This window comes from Balaenoptera physalus, assembly GCF_965194825.1.
Source record: "Balaenoptera physalus genome assembly, chromosome: 1".
NCBI lineage: Eukaryota > Metazoa > Chordata > Mammalia > Artiodactyla > Balaenopteridae > Balaenoptera > Balaenoptera physalus.
The window spans coordinates 81178117-81204094 of NC_138882.1; the positions used below are offsets into that span (position 1 = coordinate 81178117).

The 25978-nt window shown below is 54.1% G+C and overlaps 1 protein-coding gene across 3 annotated transcripts in view; it reads right to left on the minus strand.

Moving 5' to 3' along the window:
- Positions 1-826: 826 nt before the first annotated feature.
- Positions 827-25978, minus strand: part of KIRREL1 (kirre like nephrin family adhesion molecule 1) — a 101961-nt gene continuing 76809 nt past the window's right edge. For 2 of the 3 annotated variants that reach the window (XM_082421966.1, XM_082421964.1), the window contains exons 2-15: positions 22928-23077; positions 20945-21094; positions 15850-16007; positions 13755-13905; positions 12606-12711; positions 12307-12455; positions 11988-12115; positions 11122-11296; positions 10927-11027; positions 9095-9293; positions 7697-7804; positions 7392-7531; positions 6700-6777; positions 827-6450 (exon numbers count right to left, since the gene is read on the minus strand). In XM_082421966.1, coding sequence (XP_082278092.1) covers positions 5974-6450; positions 6700-6777; positions 7392-7531; positions 7697-7804; positions 9095-9293; positions 10927-11027; positions 11122-11296; positions 11988-12115; positions 12307-12455; positions 12606-12711; positions 13755-13905; positions 15850-16007; positions 20945-21094; positions 22928-22946 — 2139 coding nt within the window. In that variant the 5' untranslated portion in view covers positions 22947-23077 and the 3' untranslated portion in view covers positions 827-5973. The remainder of the gene's footprint in view (positions 6451-6699; positions 6778-7391; positions 7532-7696; positions 7805-9094; positions 9294-10926; positions 11028-11121; positions 11297-11987; positions 12116-12306; positions 12456-12605; positions 12712-13754; positions 13906-15849; positions 16008-20944; positions 21095-22927; positions 23078-25978) is intronic. The other variant, XM_082421965.1, reaches the window with a different exon arrangement.

The window sequence follows — 25978 nt, forward strand, 5'->3', positions numbered from 1 at the left end:
GTGGTAGCTCTGGCTTGTGCCCTACAACATTCTTGGAAATGGGTTGCATTACCTCTAAAGTATTTTTTTTCAGCTCTCTTACATCCCTAGCTCTGACTGTGTTCTGTGTCCCTTGTGTACAAAAAGGCTACTGTGGACCATCTTTAGTTTGCTGGATTGTTAACTGGATGAGGGAAACAATAAACCCTTGTATTTCTTTAGTGATTTATAGCTTTCAAAAACATTATCTGAAAACAATTTTTTCCCCCCGTTATCCTCAAACACTCCTGTGAAAAGAGTAAAGTAAAATCTTTGCAAATTCTACTAAACTCGGAGAATTTAGAATTTCTCAGCAGGATGGCCTCTGTGTGTGTGTGCCGCTGCACCATCTGTTTTTTCATTCTGTTTCACTTCAAGTTCAAAGGGTTGGCGACCTGGTAACTTTGCTTTTTACCCAAACCAGTGCATTTTAAATAAATGAAATCAGTCCTGTTCATCCTCACACTCCCAAATCCTTCGCGATTTGGATCCCAGATTCATTCTCCCCCCCATTTCCTATCCCCATAATCAGATTTGGCACAGAACATTTGGATGCTGTGTTCCAAAAGCACAGAGCCTCTAGCTGTTTGTCCCTGAACTGCCATAATTGGCCTCAGGCTTCTGCAACAGACACAAACTGGTGAATAAAATGTGTTTGCCCCACAGCCTGGAGGTGACACAAATATATAGTCTCTGCCATCTCAACCCAAAAATCTATCTTTTCCTCCAACTTTGATCATTTCACCCCAAATCAGGCAAGGTTTTAAGTAACTAGAGTTGCTCATGCATTAAACAACACAAAACATGGTACTTTTTAAAACATTTATATTTATATATATAAAAAAATTAAATATATATAATATATAGTGTGCTTGAGACTAAAAATATAGTACATAATATTTAAAAAAAAAGGAAAATGAAAAAAGGCAGAATAGGAAAAAGTGTGAGGGACACACAGATACACATTGCTAAAAATCTACGATGGTTTGTCCTAACAAAAATAATATTTTTTTTTCCTCTCCTCTTCATTATCATCATGGATCCATTTATTATCAGGGTTTGGGTGGAGAAAATTTAACTGGAGCCAGAAGTGGTGGTTGTAATCCCAAGAATAGTGGGGTAGAAAAAGGGACCACAGGGAGCCCTGGGCCTCATTCTGGTGTAATTGGAGGCAGCAGCCGAATCTTCTGGGTCACTATTACTAGCAAGATTGCGTCGAGAATTTGATTGTATTGGCAACTTGGCTGCTCTCTCCCCAGAATTAGGGGTACTCCCAGGGGGAAGCATCTGAAGATCCCAGAAGTGAACAGAAGAACCCATGGCCCACCAACACTCGCAAAGGCCAGTGGTTGGGGACAGCAAAAAGCCAGGATCAGGGGACAGGAGATTGGTAGGAATGAGTGATAGCTCTATGCAAACAGAGTTATTATTATCATTATTGTTATTATTTTTAAGGGCAGGCTTGTACCAGAACCGCCCAGTATGGCCTGTGACTTCTGCGCAGCAATTATTCCTCCAGGGACAGGGCCTGGAGCTCCCTCACAGTGATGCAAGAAAATGGGATTCTGCCCCGCCCCATCTCCCAAATTGAGGAATCTCCCGAGCCACACATCTTTCCATCCTCTTCCAGCAGCACAGAAGTGGAAAGTCAGGACCCAGCTGATAAGTGAGGCCAGTGCCTTACAGAAAGAGGCTGGCCTCCAGGAAAGGAGAGGTATCATGGGGGGATAAGGGGGAGGCAGGGAGAAGGGGATGGGTTATTTAAATGCTAATTTTATAGCCTCTTCACAAAAATAAATGCCTTTCCAATTACATCCCTTGGTCTGTGCACTTCAATGTTCTATTATCACCTCCTAACTGGTCCCACCAGGGTCAGAAGCTTCACTAATGCCTTCCAGGTGATTCCCTCGACATGCAGAAGGGCCCGTAGGGGCAGAGAGTGGTGACCTGGCTCAGGACACACAGCACTAAGTTGGCAGAGAAGCCAGGGTTTCCGAGGCCGGGGTGCTTGGGTGTGCAGCAGTGGGGAGAGAACCGCCCTCACAGCAGAGTGAGGCAGTGACTGAGCCAGTTCAGTCCCACTGGGCTCTTGGCTTTAACGTGGTTTTCTCCAAACCCGAATGGCCCAACACTGCTATGTACATGGGTCAAGTACACTGAAAGACCATCTGATTCCATCTGAAGGAGCCCAAGACTTGTGGCTCCTGACAGAACACCACCCGTTTAACGAGAGGGCACCAGGGTGAAAGAGACTCCAGGGCTCCATCCTGTAAAGCAGAAAAGGCTGCCTTCAAAATTATAAGGAAAGCAGCACCTGCTGGGACAAGAAGGTGCAGTGCCTGGACACGGGGTGGGGATGGGGTGGGAATCAAACTAACCTCTTTCATCCTGTGCAGGGCATCTGTGAGAGTATAGCGCTGCCCCTATCCCTGGCTGCTTTCCTTTCTGACTTATGGTGGGTTTTGCTTCATGCGTACTTTGTGGCTAGACTTGGAGGAATCTGGGATTTAGGATGCAAGCCGGGCCCTCCACAAGGAGACTGAGGGTCATCCAGAATCACAAGAACGTCTTCAAGATCCAGAACTTAAGTCAAAAACTGCTGGACTCCCTCTTCACTCTACCAGCTGCCCTTCCAAACTGCTCCTGCAGAGATGCCAGCTGTTCTCACGCCTTGCCCTCTGGCTCGAGACACCTTAGCCTGCAGGCTTCCCCTTGCTCAGTAAGTGAGGCTGGCTGTCCCCAGGCCATGGGAGTGCTCCTGAGGACTGGGGTGGAGGGTGGCTGCTTCCATTTCTCCCTACGGAGAAGGCTGCCTGAAACCTGGGTGCACAGTGAAGGAAACTCACCGTGCCCTGACCTAGCCAGAGACACCTTTGCAAAACTGTCAGGATTCTGAGTGGGGAGCAGCTCAATGGCCAAAGGATAACCCCACATCAATTTCACTGAGGTTTAGGATATGTTTTTTGTTACTGTTTGGGATTAAGGGGTTTCTAGTGGAAATTCGTTCACAACACTTCTGACAAGGTGATGAAGCCCACAGTGAAAGCTTCTTTCAAGATAGGAGAACCTTTCAATTCTCCCATCCCTCCACCTGCTCAGTCATTGTTCCCAAATCCTTGCTAGGGATGGCAGGCCCTTGCACCTCACCAAATGAATACAGCAAGAGCAGGATAATTCGAGGTTTGTGCAACTCTCCCCCTTCATCTTAAAGACCAGAAAATAGGGGGCAATGAACCTAAAGAGGTTAGGCCAAGGTCACTCAGTAAATGGCAGCTTCAGAACTGGGTCCCATGTCTCCTGACCCCTTGGTCTTCCCACCAAAACTAAAATGGCAAAGGCAGTCAGGATCACCAAAGTGACCACATCAAGTACTGAGGCACCATGCTGGGGGACTCCAGCCTCAGACAGCAACCCTCCATGCTCAAGGGCACCTGCCACTCCCCAGAAAAGCAATTCCACTGGCTTAACAGGTCGGTCCCAATTCAGATTCTGGTCAGACCAGAGTGCAAGTTGCAGAGGGCAGAGATGGCCTTGGTTGCTGACATCTCCCTGTGCCTTGCATGGTGCTTGCTTGATACCCAGGTACTGTAACGTGTTAAGGAACAGAGAACAGGGAAGTAGCTCTGTATCTGGCTTCCAAAACCCATGGTTCCTACAGTGTCAGCTGAGTTACCGAGTGACCTCAGGTTCTCCTTCTCTCCGTCAACAGAATGGACTCAGCACTAAAACCAAAAAGGAGTAAACAAGCGAATGTGGCCAAACCCCTAACAAAAGTAAATGTCTTTTGGAATATTCCTGTTTAAAAAGCCACCATCTTTAGATTTTAACTGTTTAGATTACCCATGGCTTCTGTGAAAATCATCAAAATATGCATGAATTTGCACAGGAACCTGCATCCTTAACAGACCTTGTCACTGAGCTCACAGAAAAGGACTCCGCAGGAAGGAGTCAGCTTCCAGGGGTGAGGGTGGAATAGCGCTGGCTGGGAGCCTGTATGATGCCTCTGGAAGGGCCGGGCCTCGGGACTTGCCCCCGGGTGAAGTGAAGGAGGATGCAGAGGCAGTTCGAGAGGCTGGAACTGGAACTACTTTCTTCCTGGGTATGAGCGGGTCCTTACCAGCCAAGGGATGGTGAGGAATGTCACCCCGCAGAGCCATCCGCAAAGGTGGCGATGGCCCGTGACTGATGGGCATGTAACTCATTAAAGCGAACATGACTAATGAACGGCGACCACGAGAAAGGGCAAAGCGCATTCTGGGGATTGCAGCGGAGGACCCGCCCGCTCAAGGGGAAGAGCAGACCCTGCTTCTTGGGAAGGGGAGGCCGGGGCGGGGGAGGGAGTTCTCTTTGGAGCGCCGGTTCTCTTTGGTCAGGAGGTGGCGGCTGAGAATGCGGAATGCATGTGCAGGCGTGCGTGCGCGTGTGTAGATGGAGGTGAGGGTGGGCGTGGGGGGCTGCCTGGGCCGTGGCTGCCTGCAGTGCCCTTCCGCGTGACCTTACCAGGCCCGCCCTTCCTCTTACCAGGCCCCCTCACCCGTCGGTCCCCTAAACTCTGCAACACTTGACAGTGAGTTTGCGCTCACAATACCGGCTCCCCGCGCAGCCACCCACCCAGGGCCGGTCAACTGAAGCTGGACACTCAAGGCACTGAAACTGGAAGAAGGAATCTGATTGGTCCAAGAAAAAACCAGACACTTAACAGAACAAAACCCGTCTAAAGAGAACATCTCCCGTGCCCCCGGGAAGGTGGCCTCTCTAACCAGCTGGTTGGCCCTAGGGTAGGACAGCAGAGCCCGACAGCCAGGCCCCCTCCCTGTCCTATCAGCGCCCATCGGATGACAGGTCTCACCGCCTGAATGTTTAAAAATGGATTCAAAGTGCTTGGAGACTGAAAGAGTAATGGAAGGTGTTGGGAATCTGGTGAAGAACAGATGCCCCCTTTCCTTTCCACTGGGACTTGTATTTGGGTGGGGGACTCCCTACAGCTTTTTTGCTTTTTTTCTCCAAATGAGGTTTTTATTGTTTTTTGTTGTCTTTGAAAAATAGCCTATAGCACTCCCACCCTCACCCCACCACTCCCCAGGCATGCTAGAGAGTTAAAGCCAGGAAGTGGGGCAGACTGGGGAGGGGAGGGGACTTGGGGGGGGCTCACTCTAGCGTGGGTTCTGGAAACTGCTATATAGCACACTGCTGTCTGGCTAGTGACTCAGGACATGGTTCCTGACCTTTCCTTCTCCATCACAACCCCCTGGCTTACCTGGCCGGCCCAGCACAGAGAAGAAGCAAAGGGGGCAGCACTACGGGACATACCTGGATCCCTCTGCAGGCAGACAGACAGGTGTCCCCATGGGCAGCCAGGATGACTGGCACTTTACTCCCAGCTGAAGGAGGGCTGGATCTGAACTTGGTGCCAGGACGAAAATAAATCCAAGGTCCTTTCTGCAGTCCCAAGGAGGGAGAGATGTATCCAAGGTATGAACGCAGACGACAGATGGACTGGCCAGGCTACCCCACTTCCACCTATCTGTACCAGAGCCACCCACCCCTACACTTCATGCCCCCTGGGCCAAAGCCTGTTCATCTCCACATGACCCCCTGTCTACTCACGGGAGATCAGAGGGGTGGGATAGAAAGGGAATGCTAAAAAGTGCCCCCTCTGCTCTCCGCAACCTTCACTTTCCCCGTCCCCAGGCTGGGGCCAGGCAAGAGTGCAGGTCAGAAGAGACACATCCTCCCGAAGAAGAGGGAAGGGCAGGCCCAGGAGGCTGGGGCATGCACAGAGCACCATCCTCGGGACGGGGTGTTTCCGGGAGACCTGCTCCCTGCCTGCCACGGTGGGAGGAGGAAGGCTGGTCCAGGACGGGAGCAACAACGAGCAATGCCCCTGAATATCAGGGAACAGCTGTGAGAGCCTTCTCCTCTGCCCCGCAGAGATGCCCCGGCCAGGCTCTAGCCCTACACGTGCGTCTGCATGCGCTGCTGGAATCTCTGGCCGTAGTCCGAGTGCTGGGAGGTGTAGGAGAATCGCGTGGCAGTGGCGTACTTGCCAATGGGGTCATAGGCCTCATACGGGGTCCGCTCCAGGCCGGACGGAGGGGCCTGGGGGTAGCCCAGTCGGTAGGTGGGGTACCCTGCTGCCCCCGGGAAGGGATGGGAATTGAACTTCTCATAGTTCTCGTAGGACAGCTGGCTGGTGGTGTCGGTGCCAGCTGGGGCAGCAGGACCTGGGGGTGTGGGCTCAGGGCCGTAGTCAGAGGCCGGGGCCCGGCTGTAGGTGTTGAGCTGGGCATAGCCGCTGGAGTGGGAGAGGCGGGAAGAGGGGCGGCCGTCGAAGCGGGCAGGGCCGGGGGCACGGTAGTCAGCATAGAGCACTGCCCTGGAAGACGGGCGGTCTTCGTGGGCACGCACATTGTAGTAGCCGTTGGTGGGATCCTGGGGGGCAACGAGAGAAGAGGATGGAGGAGGGGAGTCTCTCTTGGGGGAAGGGTGTTGTCGCGTCATGGCCCTCTGGGCCTCTTTCTCTGGCTCTGCCCTGGGTTCTCAGCCAATAGCTCCCCACCTCCTGTTTCCTCAATAACCTGCTGACCGCTCCTCCCCAAACCTGCCCTCACCTCCACCCTGCAGGCCCTCAGAGCCCCGTTCCCACCAGCCCCTGTGCGCCGGCCCCTCCCGCTTTCCCACCTTCATCTCATACTCCTCCCGGGTGTCGATGGTGTCACAGCGCAGGTCCTGCTTCAGGTCCACGTCATCCTTGAAGGACTGCAGAGCAGCAGGAGTGGGGCATCAGGAGACAGACACCCTGCCCTTGTCCTCCCTTGCCCAGCCTATCCCCACACCCAGAGGTCACCTATTAAGGGGAAGGGTCTGGGGTCATGGGCAGACTTGAACTCTGTGTCCTCTCCCAGCAGAGGCGCTGGGATGTGGTGGGAAGAGGCCAGAGACCTGGGTTCTAGCACCAACTTTGTCGCTAACATGCAATGCTTGGGTATGTCCCTACCCCTTTCTGGGGCTCTTTCCTCATCTGAGCAATGAGGCAGTTGGGCTAGAAAACTTCTAGGGGTTTCCAATTCTGACACTCTGTAGGGCGGAGGCTGGGGTGAAGGAAGCCTGTGCAGGCCCCACCTGCCTGTCCTCTAATGGAGGGAAATTAGCCTGGGGAGCGTGGGCACGTGAATGTGTTTATGAATGTGCATGTGCACATGTATGTATGTGCATGAGCGTGTGTATGTGTATGAGCGTGTGAGCATGTGGGGGAGGGGGCAGGACCAAAGGAGGATGACTGAGGGAGGAGAGAGTGACAGTATTGCTGAGCTGGGGTGGAGCCGGTCCCAAGAGTGTGAGGAGAGCTGGGCCAGGGAGGAGCGGACCCTCACCGAGTAGATGGCCTTCATGACACGGGTTGCCGTGGAGACACTGGCAGTATCGTCCTCCCGGTCAGAATGCATTGTGAGTGGCTCCCGATTCACTGTCTCCACCTTGATGTCCAGCTTTCTCAGGGTCACGTCTTTGCGACCTGGGACGGAAGGAGCAGCCTGGACGCTTTCTGCCAGCCTCTGCAGAGGCTGCTTCTGGCCCCACCTGGCCTGGGGAGCGCCGCTGTCAACCCCCTCACCTCTCCCAGGCCCTGCCTGTTGGGGACCCCCAGGAGGGCTGAGGCCTGAGCAGGGCCCATACTCACTGCCTTTGCGGCGCCGGTAGAGGAAGAACACCAAGGCGATGAAGAAGAAGATGAGCAGGATGCCTGCGCCGATGGTGGCCCCGGCGATGATGCCCACAGGTAACACCTCTTCAGATGAGGGAGGGAAAGGGGGAGGGTGAGGATGGGGGCCACACGGAGGATCTGAGCTCAGTGCTGGCTGAAGGTGAGGACAGCCGAGCTCCGTGCCCCCCTGGATTGTGCACAGGTTTATGTTTCAGCTGAGCTGTGTTCAATTAAAGTCAAGGTGGGATTTGAGAGGAAGTCTGCGCTGTTTGGGTTTAGACCTGTGCTTCAGCGTCATCAGAATTGGGATCAACTTGACCCTGGCCTTGGTGGTCCGTCTGTCCCTCTCTTGCAGCCCACCTGTCTGTGAGGCTTGTCTCTCCTTCCTGGGTTGGGCTCTTGTCTGAGATCAGCTGTCCCCACATTCTCCCATCTGCCATGTGTTCTGACCTCTTTCACTGCCTTCCCCACACACACCACTGTGACTGCTCCATCTGCACCTACCCTCCCAGGGCTCAAACGGTTCTGGTTGGTTCCCCCTGCTCCCCAGAGATGAGAAGGACCCAGGAATCCTGCCTCCAGCGTTTTCTCCCTTCCTGGCTGTCCTGGATGGCTCAGATCCATGTAAGTCTCTTCTGTTCCAGAAAGCCTTCCCTGCAGAGTCCCGCCTCACTCTATTACTCTGTTCTTCCCCACCAACCCCTTGCTCTTGCTGGTGTTCTCAGCTAAGAAAGACTCGAGGGGACCCCCAGTTATTTTCCCCCATCTCCCATGTCAAATGGCTAGTTCTCATTAAAAAAAAAAGAGGAGGGGGGGGCTCTTTTCCTCATCAGAGTTGGGAGCTTCCAAAAAAGTCAAAGGCATGATGCCTCTTTCATCACACTAGAAGTGCCTTAAGAGAGGGAATATGTGTCTCCCACCAGACTAAGGATTCGTGAAGAGGTAGGGGAACCGAAGCTTCCTGGGCACCTAGTCTATGCCAGGTACTTCATGAATATCTTCTCATTTAACCCTCACACCAACCCAGTGAGGTAGGGAGTGTTACTCCCTTTCACAGATCATTTCATTTTTCTCCATCTGAAGTCATTTGCTACCACTCTGTAAGTTCTCCACTGAACTGAAAGTTCCCGGAGGGCAAGGACTGTGTTCGTTCACATCTGTCCCTGCAGTTCCTAGAGGGGGCGCCCGGCACATAGCAGATGCTCAATAAACGCTTAAAAATGCGAGTGGGTTTTCCAGCTGAGCACCAAGGCCAGGCTCTGGTGGGCACGCCCAGGAGGGAGCTGTCTCTCTGAGCCGTGCCCCCAGAGAGAAGAGGGAACAGAGTCCCCAGGCTGCCCTGCGCCCTGGCTACACAGCCAGTACTGCTGTCACCTCGCTCTTCCAGCTGGATGATGGCTGTGCCTGGGCCGAAGCTGTTCCAGGCTGTGCAGTTGTAGTGGGTCTGAAAGTCGGCCTCCATGACGTTGTTGATGGTGAGCGTGGACAGGACCCCGCTGCCTGAGTTGGTCCTCTCCACCGTGTAGCGTTCCAGGGTCCCCACCTCCAGGAAGTTCTCCTTCCATGCCCATGCCTGGGGTGGGGAGGGCAGGACGGAATGAGGAAGAGGCAGGTGGCCCACCCTCCAGGCATCCTCACATCCTCACCTCATGTGCTCTTAAGCCCAGCCCCATACTTGCCCTGCAACAAGCCCAAGTCGCACCTGCTGCCTCAAACCCTGGCATCAAACCTCCGGTCTAGGAGAAGCAGCGGCTCCCAAACATGCCTGCGACATGTGTTAGGACCATTCAAATATGCTCAGAGACACTCTTTAACATGCAGATTCCCGGGGCTTATCTTCTAAATTTGACTCTCCAGGGGACAGGCCCAGGAATCTCTATTTTGTTGTTGCTGTTTTTGTTGGGGCAGGGGAGAGCAATTTTATTCGGAAAGCCAGCAGGCCAAGAAGATGGTAGACTACTGTCCCAAAGACCCACCTTCTCCAAGTTAGAATTCAGGCTTCTTTTATTGGGAATCTCTATTTTTGTAACAACCCCAGCTGATCCAATGAAGCAACATGTGGGACCCCTGATGTGGTAAAACAAATCCTGGGTGGAGAGCCAAGAACCCTGGGCTCTAGGCCTGACTCTCCCCTCGAGCCCTGTGTAGCCTCCCCTTCCCTCTCTGGGTCTCAGTTTCCTATAAAAGGAGAGGACCAGGCTAGAGGTAGACAATGCTCCAGCTTTCCTCCAGCTCTGATTGATAGTCTGAGATGCTAAGTAAACATAACTTAACCTTCAACCCCACCTTTAACCACCGCACAGCCGGCCCTACATAGCCCACTGGCTCCAGAGACACATCCACAGACCCTTATAATGAGTGGGAATTGGCACCGGAGACCTGTCTCTCCTAGGCTCCTCCATCCCCGACCCCCTAGCCGGGGCATCCCCCCCTCTTTGTGTCCCCTCCCTCAGAGTGGAACCCGAGTGAGGGAGCGCCACTGAGCACTGGCTCCTTTCCAGGGATCAGTCCTCCTAGCTCTGCAAGGAAAGCCCCCCGGGAGCCAAGCCGCCCGCTGCCCAGGCGGCCATGGTAATGAAGTGTCCCTGGGCAGCCCTGGAGTTAGCCAAATGGTCATTAAATGTGATGAGGGGTTTGACGGTTAATGGTCACGGAAGGAATTAATGGTTCATGGTGTGGGGGAGAGGGAGGGGAGTGGAGAACGGCATGGGGGCTGGTAGGAGGAGGAAGGCAGGAGAAGGGAGAGGAGGGGCTGACAGGGTGGGACAGAACTGAGGGGGCAGGGTCGAGGGGCAGAAGGCAGAGGAGAGAGCAAGGAAGAGACCGGGAGGCTGAGGAAAGGGGAGGAGACAAGGGAGAGGAAACAGCAGGAGTGAAAGCCCAGGGGAACGAACAGCATATCCAGGGAGGCCCCACCCGGCCTTTCACACGTGTGGTCACATCACTTCTCACGGCAACCCTGTTTGGTAGGGATCAGTGCCCCTATTTTATGGATGAGGAAACTGAGGTCCCAAATAACAGGTAACTGGCTCAGGGTCACACAACAAGTAAGAGAGGAGATGGCATTGGAACAGGAAGAGGGACAGAGGGACAGAGTCTGAGGATGAGAAGCACGGGGCACAGAAGAGGCCTGGGGAAAGCGGGAGGAGGCTGAGCGAAGCAGAGAAGCAAGCGGCTGCCGGCCCGAGGCCAGGCCCAGCACTCACAATGCGGTCTGGGGGAGGCGTGCTCCCGATGAAACACTCCACCTTGCCACCATCACCCCTGACAGCGTACTGCACGGCCTCGCTGGAGATAATGGGGGGCCCTGCAAGAAGCAAGAAGACGTGGTCAGGGCCAGCTGGAACCTCCAGTGCCCGCCTCCCCCCTCACAGGCCCCCCGCCCCCCTCAGGCCACTCACCATTCACGTAAAGTGGCACCTCCCGCTCGGCCACTCCGATCCGAGGCACGATGGCCCGGCAGGTGTAGGTGCCGGCATCGGCCTGGGTCACCGACTTCAGCAGCAGCTGATTGCTGTTACTCAGGACCTGGGCAGAGAGAGCAGCCTCGGGTGGGGAGCCAGGAGGCCTGGGTCCCTAGATCCGTGCGGGCCCCCGCATTGGAGGCATTGGAAAGAAAGCAGGAAGGGCCACAAGTGAATTCCCAGAAGGGAAACAGGGGCCCGAGTCTATCTGGTCCATCCCCTGACTCTAAATAGGTTGGCACTTAGACACATCATCTCTATAAGAGCGGGGAGAAAGTGGGTGGAGGCTCAAGAGGGCAGGTGAGGCTGCCATCATTCTGTACAGAGGATACAGCCGCTTCTGGTCATCTGTTCTAGTGCTTCTCTCGCCAAATGAGGTAGGAAGTTTCACTCTGAAATCCCTCTTTTTTGCAACTGTGGCCCAAACTGTCCAAGGCAGGTCGCTGTAGAGCGGCACAATTCAGCCTTCTTTTCTCTAGTGAGTCATCCCAGCTGCTCCACCCTCCTAAGCAGCGTTCTTTTACCAGGTCTCTTGCCACCGCAGCAGTTCCACTCAGGCCCCCTGCCCCCGTCCCACCCCACAGGTCATCACGTCCCTCCCACTGCCACTGCAGCGGCCAGCTGTCTGCCGAGGAGGGTGGGGTGGATTGCAAGCACCGTCCTTCTCTTCCAAATCCTGAGAACTTGGAAATAGCCCAGGTTCAAGTTGAAAAATAATGCTGCACCTCCTTTGCCCCCTCTCTCCCCAGCCTGTGGCCAGGTTCCTTCCTCCCAGCGTCCCGGAGAGGCAGCAAGCTTCTTACCATGTTTGAGTCCTTTTTGGTCCAGGTGAGGGTGAGGGGGGGATTCCCAACCCAGACACAGGTGAGGGTCACATCAGAGCCAATGTCCGTGGTCGTGGGTTTGGGGTCCACTACAATCCGGGGGGCAACTGAGGTAGAAAGGAACAGCCCGTTAGGGTCTTAGTCTCACTGGGGGTCAGCTCCAATCGCTCTCCTCTTCCTTCTCCTGTCCTGCCTCCTCCCCACGCCTCCTCAGCCTCATGGAGCCTCCCCAACTCCACCCCAGGCCCTTTAAAGGCCCCGGCCCTCTGTCCCCACCCCCGGCCCTGCAGCTACTCACAGTGGACATTGACTAAAGTGCTGACATTGGTGCTTCCCACTTTGTTGTGAACCTCACAGGACACAGGCTCCGTGAAGAAGGAATAATCAACATTCGTCTCATAGCGACTCTCGTGGGCATCTTCGATCAGAAAGCCCCCCTTGGCCCACCTGGGGGAACAGGCAACACAGAGCGGGGTCAGGCCTTGGAGCTCTCTCACTCACGTCCAGTGGCCTGTCCTCCTCAGCCCCCCCCACTCCTGGCCTCAAGGGCCTCCCAGTATCCTTCCCCAGAGTGTGCCCCGCCCCTGCCCCTCCCACCTGTAGCCCAGGATCTCAGGGTTGGCTGTGGCCTGGCACGTAAAGACGACGCGCTCGCCCTCCTGCACCGTCTGTGGCTCAATGGACAGGGTCACCGTAGGAGGGTCTGCAAAGCAGAGGACTGGAAGTCAGGGTCTTTTCTGTCCCTCAGATTTCTTTTTCTCTCTCTCTAGCACACACACTCAGACCTCACCCGTGTGGTGACCTGGGAATTTGACTTTGCAGTGTACCAGCTCCAATAAATAAACCTTCTTCACCTTTATTCCAGGAGCCTCTAGGGGCCAGCTAGGGTGACGACCAAGGATGATACCAGAGGGACAAATTAGTCAGAAGGTGTATTGACTGACTGTGACCACTAGGCGTCAGTGTGGGCTCGTTAGGCTCACTGACTGGGATGGGGGTGGGGCATCTCTCCAATCGCTGCCACTCTCCCACCCTTCCCTGGGGAGTGGGAATTTATTGAGCACTTACCAAGTAGCATACTCCATGCTAGATGCTCTTACACTATATCTCACTTAATGTTCACAACCCTGAGAAGCAGGTACAGGTCCACAATCCCTTATCTGAAACCCCTGGAACTAGATGTGTTTCAGAATTTGGGATATTTCAAGGGTTAGAAAGGTAACGGTGGGCACAGATCGTTTACTGTGTAAGACCCCCAGCACAGTCTGGGCAATATCCCACAGACACACGCATTACTACATCTGCAGTGAAACGTATAGCCATTCCAATTAAGTGGGTTAAATAAAAGACTACCAAGAGCCTCGGTTCAGGTTTTGCCACCCAAGCACTTTTGGTTTAGAATTTCTGATAAGGGATTGTAGGCCTGCATTTTATTTTCTGCACGTATACCGAATTAGAAACTGAGGCTCAGAGAGATTATGTCATTGCCCAAAGTCACACGGTTGAAACCCGGGAACTGCCTGGCTCACAGCTGATGCCTCTTCTACCAGCCCTCAGAGTTCAAACCAGGGAATCCAAGACGACAAAGAAATGGAGCATCTGTCCCAGGGCGCCTGGGGGATTCTTCTGTGTTTCTCAAAGGGTGCTGCCCCCCTCCCCTTTCCTGGGCTCCTTCCCAGGATGCCACTCAAGGTGCACATTCCCCCCACCCCACGTTCCCTGCCTCCTCCCCAGGACCCTGCTCACGGTGCACGTCGAGCTCGATGGACGTCTCCTTGCCACTCGGGATGGCCTCGTTCACGCTGCGGCAGGTGAAGACACGCCCAATATCCAGGTCTGTGGGGTTGATGAGCAGCTGGCTTATGGTGGTCTCCCTCTTCCCATCCTTCAGCAGTTCCTGGGGGGGGGGAAACAAGGGTGGGAGACACGGTTAAGCTAAGAGCCCCCTCCTCTGCTCTCAGGGTGACCCGCTCAGAGCTGGCTTGCTGGAGGGGTATTTAACCTGAAGCTCAACCCTCCCCCAGCCCCTACCTCCTCCCCAGGTTTGGGTTGGTTTAGTTTTTAATTAATAGACTTTATTATTTTTTTAAGAGAAGTTTAAAGTTTACAGAAAAGTTGAATAGAAAATACAGAGAGTTCCTGTATACCCTCCTCTCTGGCCCCCCACTTTGCCCTATTATTAATTAACATGATGCACTAGTTTGATACATGTGTGACAACTGATGAACCAACATTGGTACCAATACTAACGAAAGCCCATAGTTTACATTAGAGTTCACTCTGTGTGTTGTACAGTTTTCCCCATGGTTTTGAGTCCCATTCCTGGAATCCCCTGAGTCCAGCCCAAGTCCCTCCTCTTCTGGAAAGTCTTCCTTTGCTATCTCAGCCCTCAGGACTCTCTCCCCAGCCTGAACTTGTGCCCCTTGCAGGTAGTCTCTCCTCCACACCACTCTGGTCACATCCGGCCTTGCCTCTTAGGCACCGTGCATGTGTGTTTCAGTGCTGGCTCTCTCCTGCTAGAGCATAAACTCCTTGAGGGCAGGGAAGGGACTCACAGGCTCAAAATCTCATACCAGCTCAGTGATATCCAACCTGAGGTCCCTGGACATGATCATAGGAACACTTGGGCTGTTTTCCATATTGTACACTGCCTAAGGGAAACCATATTGTTAAGCAAAGTAGGGGCCCACAGTTTGACAGCAATATAGGCATCCTTGCTGGGCCCGATGTGGTACCAGAACAGCACCAGCCCAGTGCAGTAACGCCAGCTCCCTCCTGCTGCTTCAAAGCTCCATCGTGTCTTTAAAGAGTATAAAAAAGGGGGGTGGATGACAAATGGCCATTAACCAATCAGTTTGTTTGGTTGCCAAAATATTCAAAACATGAAGCCCTAGAGGAAAAAAATAACAGAGTTCTCGGTAGTGAAAAAGTTAAGCACCACTGAAGCCAAATTGCTGCTTGTCAAAGGGTGAAACGAAGGCCAGAGACAAGTGAATTGTCCAAGGTCATACAGAGCGTCAAGGGCAGAGCTAATCCGGGTACTCACTCCCTGGGGCCACACACTCCGAGGCACACAGGTGAGCAGTCTCTCTCCCCTCAATGAGAATTGTCTCCTGAAGCATCTAGCAAAGGGCTGGGTACATATGTGCTTGTCCCCAGCTGGCAGGAGGAGCTCCAAAGAGGAGATCTGGATTCTAATTCCAGCTCCACCGTCAACTTTGCCGTGTGATCCTGGGCAAGTCACTTGATGTCTTTCTCTGCCATAGGTTCCTCATCTATAACATGTACACGTAATCCCTGCCTCTCCAAGCTCTTAGTTGCGCCGACTGAGAACATGTACCAACTAGAGGCTGGGGGAAGAAAGTCGAGGGACTCAGTAGCGAGAGACCACGTTCTGATGCAGGCACAAACCCCAGCTCTGCTGCATGTCAGCTTTGTGACCCTGGCAAGTCAGTCAACCTCTCTGACCATCAGTTCACTCTTTGTGAGTTGGAAATATCACCTAATTTATGAAACTCCTGTGAGGTTTAAGAGAGACTGTCCATAAAGATCTTGGCATGCACGGTGCCTGGTACACAGTAGGGGCTTAATCAATGTAGCTATTTTCAGTATTATTCTTAGTCTCTGCTAACTGTTGACTGGCCCTGTGAACCTGGGAATTCACTTCTCTTCTCCGGACCTCAACTTTCCCAACTATTTAATGGGAGGATTGGGTCAGATGGTCTCTGAGGGCCCTGTTCACATCTGTCTCCCCCCGAGTCTGTGGTCAGATCCATGTGGGAAAGGAAAGGTGCACTGGGATGTGGCCCAGGAGCATCTGGGGGTACAGGCAGGGTCTCACCGTGCTGGCTACGGCGCCCTCCTGCTGCGTCCCGTCCCGGAACCAGATGATGGTGGCAGCAGGCTTGGCGTTGAAGGCTCGGCACGTGAGGTTGTGGGGGGCGCCTGCCTGCAGCAGAATCACAGGCCCACCATCGATCCTGGTGTCCTCCGGGGGGACTGTGGAGAAGAGCAGAGCAGAGTCAGTCCAGGATGCGGCCAACACCGCCCATATGACCAAAACCCCTGCCCCTGGAGGCATCTCTCCCTCTGCATGTCCACCCCTTGGCAGGGCAGGACCATCCTTACCCCCTAATTTATAGTCACTGTATCTGTTGCTCCTGTGGCCTGGGGGGCCTGGCACAGAAAGGTGGCTACCTCCACGGAGCTTCTTATGTCCATTCCCTCCTGTGTGCGCCTCTGCCCTGGGGCAGCCAGTTGAGGGGGTCTATCACAGCAACCCCCGAAATGGACTCCCTGCCTCCAGTCCCTGCTGGCCTTAACCCATCCATCACGCTGGCAGGTTATTTTCTCTAGACAGCAGGTCAGACTGTGCCACTTCCCTGCTCAAACACCTTCCATGTCTACCGGCTGCCATGGGCATGAGTTGCAAGCATCTCTGCCTGCCGTGCAGGGTTCCTCAGGCCAAGTCCTGCACTTCCGCATCTCCTCGTCGCGTTTTTGCTGTTCTTTCCCTCAGAGCTTCTCTTGAACTGCCGTCCATCCTGTTCACATCCCAGCCGCTGCACAGGGCCCTCCGTGCCGCATCCCCCTCCATCACCACCTTGGTGGTTCCCAGCCAGTCACTTGGAGCTCCGAGCACTATCTACCTTGTGTTTGCGTTACTTAAGATGATTATCCACGACCCCTCCCCAACCCAAACTGTCATCCCTGAAAAAGCAGGAACTCCATCTCACTAACATTTATACAGTCTCCAGTGCCTAGAACATGACCAAAGCAGGCTCTGGTTAAATGCTTAAGGAATTGAATCAATCAGATGTCTGATACTAAGAAATAGGGGGGCCTCTCCCTGTCCTATTCCCATAGGCTTCTAAATGCTCAGGTGAACCAGACTGCAAGTTCCCTGGGAGCAGGGGCTGCTTCTTATTTTCTCTTAAAGCCTCAAGATCTAGTGCAGAGGTTGGCTGATAGCACATCCTGGGGGATATTAGCTGAATTAGTGGCTAAGTGATTGATGAAATAAAGGCAGAAGGGTTTGGATTATAATTTTGATTTCTGGTCCACCTCATGTTCATCGGCCAGCAGTGTGAAAGGGTTTTGTTTGCTTTTTGCTGGGAAAGACCAGAAAGACTCAGAGGGGCCTTTCCGAGGGAACCCTTGAGAGGAGACCCTGGGAGGCCCATGAGTCCAGTTGTGGGCAGGGCTGTCCTGTAGTTTATGAAATGACAGTCTCCATGCTGGGGTTTCTAGGAGAGAGGAACCACTTGTAGCCCATCCCAGTACTCTGCTCAACTCACGCGTGCAGAGTGGGAGGGTTTGAAAAGCATGGGTTGTAGAATCAGGCTGCCCCAGTTTCAAATCCTGGCACGTTTATTCATCTGTCATGTGATCTTGGGTGAGGCCCTCAAGTCACAGTTTCTTCAACAGAGATACACGGTGCTCATTCCCAGGGCCCTCATGAAGGCCAGATGGGGGCTGTATATGGACTATCGTGTGCAGGGCACGTGTGACGTGTGCAGTGTGTTCACTTTACTGCTCGGACAAGAGGCATTAGTGCCTCCAACTCCTGACTGGTGAATGATCGCTGAATGCCGGGCTCTTCCTCTTTGCTCACCGGTGTACCTGGCTCCAATGCCAGATGGGCACAGATTTGCAAACAGGGTGGGAAGGAGAGAAATGGATAAAGAGCCGCCACTCGGGGTCTCCTGGTCTGCGTGGGCCCCTCCAAGGTCACACCTTGCTGCCACACCCCAGGAGGACAGTCCTGGATGGGCAGAGGAGGGGAAGGCTTCTCCTTCCATTGGCTCTCCCTTCCCTTGTAACGTTGACCCTCGCCCTTTGTTCAGGGAAGGCCGCCCACCTGTCACCTCTGCCACTAGCCCACCTTTCTCTTCGTATCTGGGGCAAAAAGGAAAATAAGGCTGTTGAGGTGTCTGCTTATCCATCACGACCATGCTCAGTTAGGCGTGTGTCCCTGTGTAAGTTTATGAACACATTCTTAGGATTTGTGACTTAAGTCTGTATATCAATATGTACATGTGTCTGAGGCCTCAGCTTCCTTGTTTGTAAAATTCAAAAAGCACATTGACGTCTGTTCCCCAGAGTCGTTACTGTGAAGGTGAAAGGAGACCAAGGATATGAAGCCGACTGTAAACTGTAATGTGATCGACGGCATCTCCACCATTCACTCAACGCCCACCGCATGTCAGCTCAAGCACCTCACGTATACGATTTCATTTCATCCTCACCACAAAGTACATTTCATTAATCCTTTCATGGTAAATACCATTAACCCCCATTTACAGACAAGGTACTGAGGCTCAGGGAGCTTAAGCCATTGTGCTCAGAGACAAGAGAGTGAGCTGAACGTCAGGGCTGGGATACGGACCAGGCCCGCCGAAGCCATGCCCATCACCACTGCATTCGAGCGGTTATTGCTGTGAGTAAAGAGGGAGCCGTGGGTCTGTAGATATATATTATGCCTGCGTCCGCATCTGCGAGGGAGTGGGAGACAGCTTCTCAGAGTCCCGAGGCAGGAAGAATGAAAGGCCATTCTGTGACCTGGGCTGGTCTGGGGTGGGCCACTGAGGGGCATGGCTACAGGGGAGGCGAGGTGACGAGGCTGGCCGTGTATAGGGAGGCTGATTCTAAGCAGTGAACACAGCCCGCTCTCGGCCCTGCCCCGCCTCTGAGCCCCAGGCTGCCATGAACGAAGGCTGTGCACAAGCAGGTGAGCAGGGAGGATGCATAAATGTCTTGCCTTCTCAGTGCCTCCACGTGGCTGCAGGAGGCAGGGAGTGTGAGAATTCCAGAGAGACAAGGAGGGGGAGGGAGGGGAAAGGAGTAGCCGGGTTCATCTTTCATCCCTTTTACTCTTGGGGCCTCCTCCTGCTCCCCTCATCCACCTAAATCACTCAGACAAGCTATGAAGGCCCACACCCTCAACACTGACTGTGCCCTGCAAACAAGCCGGTCTGCTCCTCCCTCGCTGGCTCGCAAGCTTTTGTAAACAAGGTACTCCTCCTTCTAGGGTTCCCATCGATATTCTCCTCTTCCAGGAAGTCTTCCCTGATTGAACCAAAACAATGGATGCCATTATGAAGTTCCTGGAATATCTACGGGCTTGGTTGGCCTTTACTCATCTCTCTCTATTTCTCCGTCTCTGTGCTGGGGTAGGAGAGGGAAGAGAGAGTATCAGGGGCCCCTCATTAGAATGGGAGTTCTCTAGTCTAGAAGTAGCACCTTCCAGGATCCAAGCCAAAGCAGTTAGGGAGAGAAAAAGACAGAAGGTCTCCTAAGAATCTCACGTTCCCTTGGAATGCCTGGTCGAGCGTCGGGGCTCATACACTCTCCAACAAGGAGTGGAAGTTGATGTCTTGGCATCCCATGCCTACCCCTGGTGGTTAGCTAACTCTTGCTCCCTCACCTCCATCCTGCTCCTTGTTAATTCTTCCCATTTGTCCTCACCGGAGAGGAAAAGCCAGTCATCCACCAGCCCTGAGTCCTAGTCCTTCAGGGTCTTTACATCCAGAGAAACTGGCTGTCGGGTCCCCCCAGTCCTCACTTATTCTGACACCTCACATCTGCCCAGACCTTCGGAGTTTACAACTCCCGGCGCAGGGAGCAGCAAAGCGGCAGTTGCTAAGAAAAGGCTGGCAGCATTATGCCATGTTACTGATGAGAAAACTGTTGTCCAGAATTTATGACCTCTTCAGGGTCATGGTGCCAAAATGGACCGGGTCTCCTGACTCCCAGTCCAGACCTCTTCCCACCACACTCAGATGACTTGCCATGTTCTCACCTTTCTCCCCCAAGTAAGAACATTCCTTGTGTCCACACTCACTCATCTCAGCTCCCCCCTCCTTTCTCCCATCCCTCCTGGGGGCGTCCCCCACTTCAATGATTTCAGGACTGGGGAGAGAAAATAGAGGGAGCAGGACAGATCAAGTGGAGGCAGGAAAAACGAAAGGGACAGAGTGGATGACAAAGAGGAAGAAAGAGGGTCACAGGCAGACAGAGCCAGGCTGGAGACAAGCAGAGCAGAGGCAGAGGCCCAGCTTGAGGGAGACAGAAAGACTGATGGAGCTGGAGGTACCCCCAGGGAGGGGAAGGCACGGAACAGGGGAAGCGAGGGCGAGTCAGAGCTGGCCTCATTCCGTACTGCGTGCAGGAGAGAATCCCCTCATTATGCAAATGGCCCTGGGTGTTGCCATAGAGGGACATCTGTTCTGTATCCCATGGGCAGCAGCCGGGGGGCTCGGCTTCCAAGACAAGCCCTCCTCCAGCAGCTCCTGCAGACTCAGCCAGGACCACTGTCTGCCCCCCCCGCCCCCAACCCCCCCAGTTCTCAGCCCTCAAAGCCCGGTCCTGCTCCCCGGTTCCCTGAGGAGGGCTCGAGGTGAAGCAGAGAAGAAGGGGTGTGTGCTGAGGGGGGAAAGGAGGGAGCAAAGGGAGGAGCGGCTGAGTTCAAGGAAAAGGAGCCAAGGGGGTAGTTTCTGGGGCTCCGAGGCAGCTGAGAGGGAGAGGAAGGGAGAAGCTTCCAACAAGCCCATCTGCCAGGAGAGGCCTGGTCCCCATCACCCCAACATGCCCCCACTCTGCTGGGGAGAGCTTTGTGTCCAGAAGGCAGAGCCCCATCCCTGCGTGGCCTGGGCACAGGCAGGGGCAGAGAGGACGCCAGAGCTCACACAGTCCGCATATCCAGCAGTGGGTGCCCACATGCCCATTTTTTCCTCTTCTATCTGAACTTGTCTTTGGAAGAAGTTTAAAGGATTTGGGGAGGGAAAGCTAGGGAGACGTGGGGGCAGACATGAGGCCAGGAATAGAGAGGGAGAAGCTGGGAAATAAAAGAGGAAACTGGAGAAGGGGGGACAGCCAGGATGCCAAGAGAAAGAGACAGGAGGCTGGGGGCCCTGCAGGATGTCGGGGGTTATTACTGAGCACGGTGAGTTTCGCTCGCCGGGAGCGCAGGGCGGCCTCCGTGGCCTGGCACTCGTAAGAGGCGTCGTCAGAGAGTTCGGCATCTGTGATCTCCAGGTTGTACTGCCCGGCGTCTGCAGAGCCCACGACCCGGTACCGTGGCCAGGCTGCAGGAACAGAAAGGGCGAGCCCAGGTGAGCCCAGCCCCAACCTGGGGATCGACCTGGACCACCCTCCCCCCAAGGGTGCATCCTCTCCCCACGTCAGGGTCCGCATCCCATTCCAGGGCCAGCACTCCTCCCTCCACCCTCTCCTGGGACCCCCCCCCCCAGGGGCCCTTGACGAGGATGAGGTCCCCATGCAGACACTGTGATGTCACAACCTCCTACAGTGAGGATGGGAGCCACAAAGCAGGAGGAGTGATGGGGGAGAGCACAAGGGGGAGCTGAGCAGAGGCAGATGAAATCTCCGAGGCTGTTTGCAGACAAATGTCTCTCATAATAATAGGAAAGAAAGAGGAAAAAAAAAAAAAAAAAGGCAGACAGCAGGGAGAAAAGGAGAGAAAGAGGGGAGGGTGTGTGGGCGCTAAGAAATATAGGCCATCGCAGCTCAGACATGAGCTCACCAGGGCCAGAGGGAAGCCCAAGGCAGGCTAAGGTCTCACCATCACTCGCCTAGGGAGGGGTGCACGAGGCAGGGTCCTGCCAGCTCCCTGAAGGAGACCCTAAACCAAGAGTCCCGTGCTCTGCAGAAGCCACGGCTGTGGCAGGTGAACCCCTGGCCTCTGCAATCCAGTCTCCCTCGCCCTCCGTCCTCCAGGCTCTTGCCCACCCTCTCACACTCTGTCCTCCTCTCTGGTGGTCCCCACCATCAGCTCCCTCCCACTATCTCCCTCTGTCCAGAGGCTATCGATTCTTCTCACTCCATATCTATTGATCTCTCTCTCTCCCTGTTTCTCTCTCTTTCTATCATCAATAGATCTGCCAGCCCCATCTCCTTCCTTCATACAGATTGCTCTATACAGACAAATTTCCCCTACCTGTTCTAATACACGGAACCCACAGCAAATAGTCTCAAGCCCTGGACAACAATAAGAATAAAAATACACCATCCCTCCCTACTTTCATCATTACACTGCTTTACAATGAGCAATGTGTTTTCACAAAGCGTATTCTCTCACTTGGTTCAAAACTCGCAAACGCATTTATAAGGCAGGCAGACCCACGACTATTATGCCTGTTTTACACAATAGTAAACTAAGGCCCAGAGAGGTGAAGTGGCTTTCCTAAGGTCACCCAGCTGGGAGGTGGCAGAGGCAGGTCCTGACTCCCCATCCACTCCGCCAGGCGGCCTTTCCAAAAAGTATCTTTACTTGCTTTGGAATATAGGAGGGTTTCCCCACCCCAGCACATTATGTTTGTTTCCGCAGTGGCTCCATAGTGCTTAATAAAGGCTTGATGAATGAATAAATAAAGTGCTCAGGCTGATATTAAAATGAATTTGTGACCACTGAGAGGACATTGCCTGGGCATGGGGCAGGAGAGAGGCTGGAGCAAAGCCAGCCTGGCATGAAACACTTGCAGGACATAGAAGTTACTGTGTCTTCCCCCTGCAAGAGCTGGGGGGTCTGGAGTCTCCCAGCACCTCCTGCTTCACCTGGCTGCCGCAGCTCCCCTTGTGGTGTCTGTCTGTCTGAAGCTCTCTTATGTAAAGGTCTCTTGGTTTCTCTTGATCTCTCAGGCTTCCCGTTGGCCTTTCATGAGCCAGTCCACAGCCAGGAGGAAAGGCAGAGCTGTGGGTTTTGGAAAGCAGTGGAGACAGAGCTCGGGAGGAGAGGGCGGGAGACTGACTCACACAGGAGTGGGAGAGGGGAGGCTAGAGCACAGAGAAGAAACGTGGTGAGGAACCAAGGGATGCTGGGTCCAGGAGTCTCTGTTGGTGGGGGAGGGATGAGAAGATGGGGTAGTCTGGAGGCTGGGCTGGCCGCATGGCCCACTCACCTTTGAGGCCCTGGCCCATGCCCAGCGCCAGCCCATCCTTGGTCCATTGCACGATCCCCGAGTAGTTGAGCAGCACGCAGGGGAGCACGGCCCGCTGTCCAGCCACCACGGTCTGGTCGGCTGGCTCCTGGCTGAAGCGGGTCTGGGTCCCTGGCAAAGCCAAAGCGGCACTGGGTAAGGAGACGAGTGAGGAGAGGGCTCCACTAAGAGGCCGAGCCTCCCAGGCTCCCACTCCCACCCTGCAACGGGCCCGAGAGAGAGAGCGCTAGGCTGGGAAGGCGGACCCTCCAGCCCCTGTCCCACTTCAGCCTCAGCCCCTTCCCTCCAAGATGCCACGTGCTCGCCCTCGATTCCTTCCTCCCTCCGTGGCCCATGGGAATGGGCTTCAGGAACTGAAGTGCTCAGCAAGCAGAGAAAGTGGCGCAGTGTTATGTAAAGGCCTTAGAGACCAGGCTGGTCCAACCCTCTCATTTTACAGACGAGGACACTGAGGCCCAGAGAGGACAATCGCTTTCCCAAGGACACCCAGTGAGTTAAGGACAGAGCAGGGATAAATCCTGAGCCTCGGCACTTCAGGTCCCAGGCTCTTCCTCCACCACCTCTGCCAGTGCTCCCCTGCCCCCAGCCCCCCGTCAATGGGGGGCACATCCATAACACATGCTGTGGTGATGCCACGGTCCCCCTCAATCCCTGAGACGTGAATATATCACCGTACCCCTACCTGGACTTGTGTACGTAGCCAACGTGAGGTCACGCATGTGTACAACTATGCCAGGTACAATTCCCCCTTGAACGCATCAGGTACATAAAGAAAGGTTCTACGGGACAGGCACGTCCACATGTACGCATATAAGCTTCCTGGATGGCGGTGAATCCCAAACGAAGTAGCTCTGAACCCACTTCTTGCACACTTTCCCCATTCCGTGTGTTCACCCCTTGCTCCCAAGCTCCGAGGGCATGAGTGCATACACACGGACACACCTGCACACGCCCAGCCTCCCGCCCCGTGGGAGCTGACAGGCCATGTGACTTTGTTCCGCTCTCCCTCTGGCTGCGGGAGCTACACATGGCTGCCCGGCTGGCAGCTCGGCCGGGAGCATTTGATTAGAGAACTGCAGAGTAATTGCCTTTAATTGTGGAGCCTAAATGGAGCAGGGAATTGGATTGCGGGTTTCTTCTCCCCCCACTGCTCCCACCTACCCACTCCAGCCAGCGCTGGTTAGCCCGGTGGTGGGGCAGTCCTGGCATCGTGCTGTGACCATCAGCTTCCCACACTGGGCCCCAGGAAATGGAGGGGCCGCGGGACAGCACAGGGAGAGGTCTGGGGCTTCCCATGCACGTCCCCAATCTGTCACACACCGTAACCCAAATCAGTTTTCCTCGGAACTCTGGGGACTCCTCCCCCTTCTTTCCCTCCCCAGCTCCCAAGTCTTTGCAGAGACCACAATCCCCAGATCCAACTCTTCCCAAACCCAGCTTTCCAAAATCTCTCTGATCCTCCATCACTCCCGTGTGTAAGCAAACAGAACTGTCCCCCGCCCATTCCAAGACCCCCCTCTAAGACACCAAAAAACAGGACCCTCATCTTCTCATCGCCTCCCTTCTTCTTTTTCCTCCTCCAGCTCCATCTCTCCCCTTCTTTCCAAACCTGCCTCACATTCCCTTCTCCCAGGAAGTCCTCCTAGGTTGATCTTTACCTCCAGCTTGTCCCATCTTTCAGCCCTGCTGTCACAGCTCTATCCATGGCATTTCCTGTTTCACACTATCAGTCTATGCCCATGCTTTTGTTTGCCATGGGGTAGAGGGCAGCTGGTGGGTGACAGTGTTTGCCCTGTTTCACTAGAATGGGAACCTCTCCTCAAGGCCAAGGGCCATGCTGTCTTTTCTCTCTGAACCTCCCTGGACATTCGACATCCGGATTGGTAGTTGCACATAAAGAGGACCGGGAGATGGAGCGGAGATAGGAGTGGATTGATGGCCAGCATATGATTTAATACAAAGAGGCAGCCTCTTTTGGTTAAGTGTGCAAATCCAGCTCTTTGGGCTTGCAGGGGGTCAAGAAGTTAGAAACAGCAGCTCCCCAACTCTGCTGACCTGACAGCCCATCCATGTCTTCTAAAGGAAAGGAAAAGGCTCACCCGTATTTCCTGGGATTAGGGTGGCAGGAGCTGAGATCCTGGGGGAGGGTGGGTCAGGTGAGTAAGCCGGCATTATTAATTCAGGCATTGCCCTCATTATTATTCAAATTTATTCATATCATTGCGCATTTCTCTAGTGCAGCTACAGGCTGCAAACTCTCCACACTCACGTTTCTCCTTCCCACAGCCCCCGGAGCCCAAGTCAAGGGCTTGCGAGTAGAGTGGCCTGTGAGCCCTGGCTCAGAGATGGAATTTATATTCACAGCTTTCCTGCATGGGGCCTGGACACCCTGGTGTCCTGTTGAAGTCTCCCGAGGACAGTGAGAAGCTGGTTCCATCCACTGGGAGCGAGAAGGCAGCTCACCCCGCAGCAGGATGCAGTCAGAGTCAGCGATGGGCATCTTGCCGGAGGGAGGAGTGGTGTGACCTTGGGCTGTCTCTGCCCCATCCCAGCCTCCTCCGTGTGCTCACCTGTACCTGTGACAAGTCTAGACTAAGTATTGCAAAGTCCCTTTTAAGAGCAGAGGTTTAGGAAACAGACTTAGGTTTGCATAGTGCCTCTGCCACTTCCTACCAGTGTGACGGTGGCCGAGTTACTCTCTAAGCCTCATTCTCCTTACTGGTAAACTGGGGGATGATGACGTTTACCCGGACTGCTGAAGAGTTAAATGGGATGAGGTGGATGACAGGCCTGGTATATTCCCTTGACTGTGCCCGCTGAATGTTAGCTATGACCCTATTTCTCCTGGGCAGTTAGATAATCAGAGGGACCGGTGGAGACATGAGCAGTGACATGACAAAGAAGGTATCTGTCGTCCTGCGGATTTTGAAATAGTTCCCTCTTGGCATAGGCCTGGTTGAAGCAATTTGGAGACGGGGGAATGGAAGCAATAACGCAGAAGAGAGTCTAGAG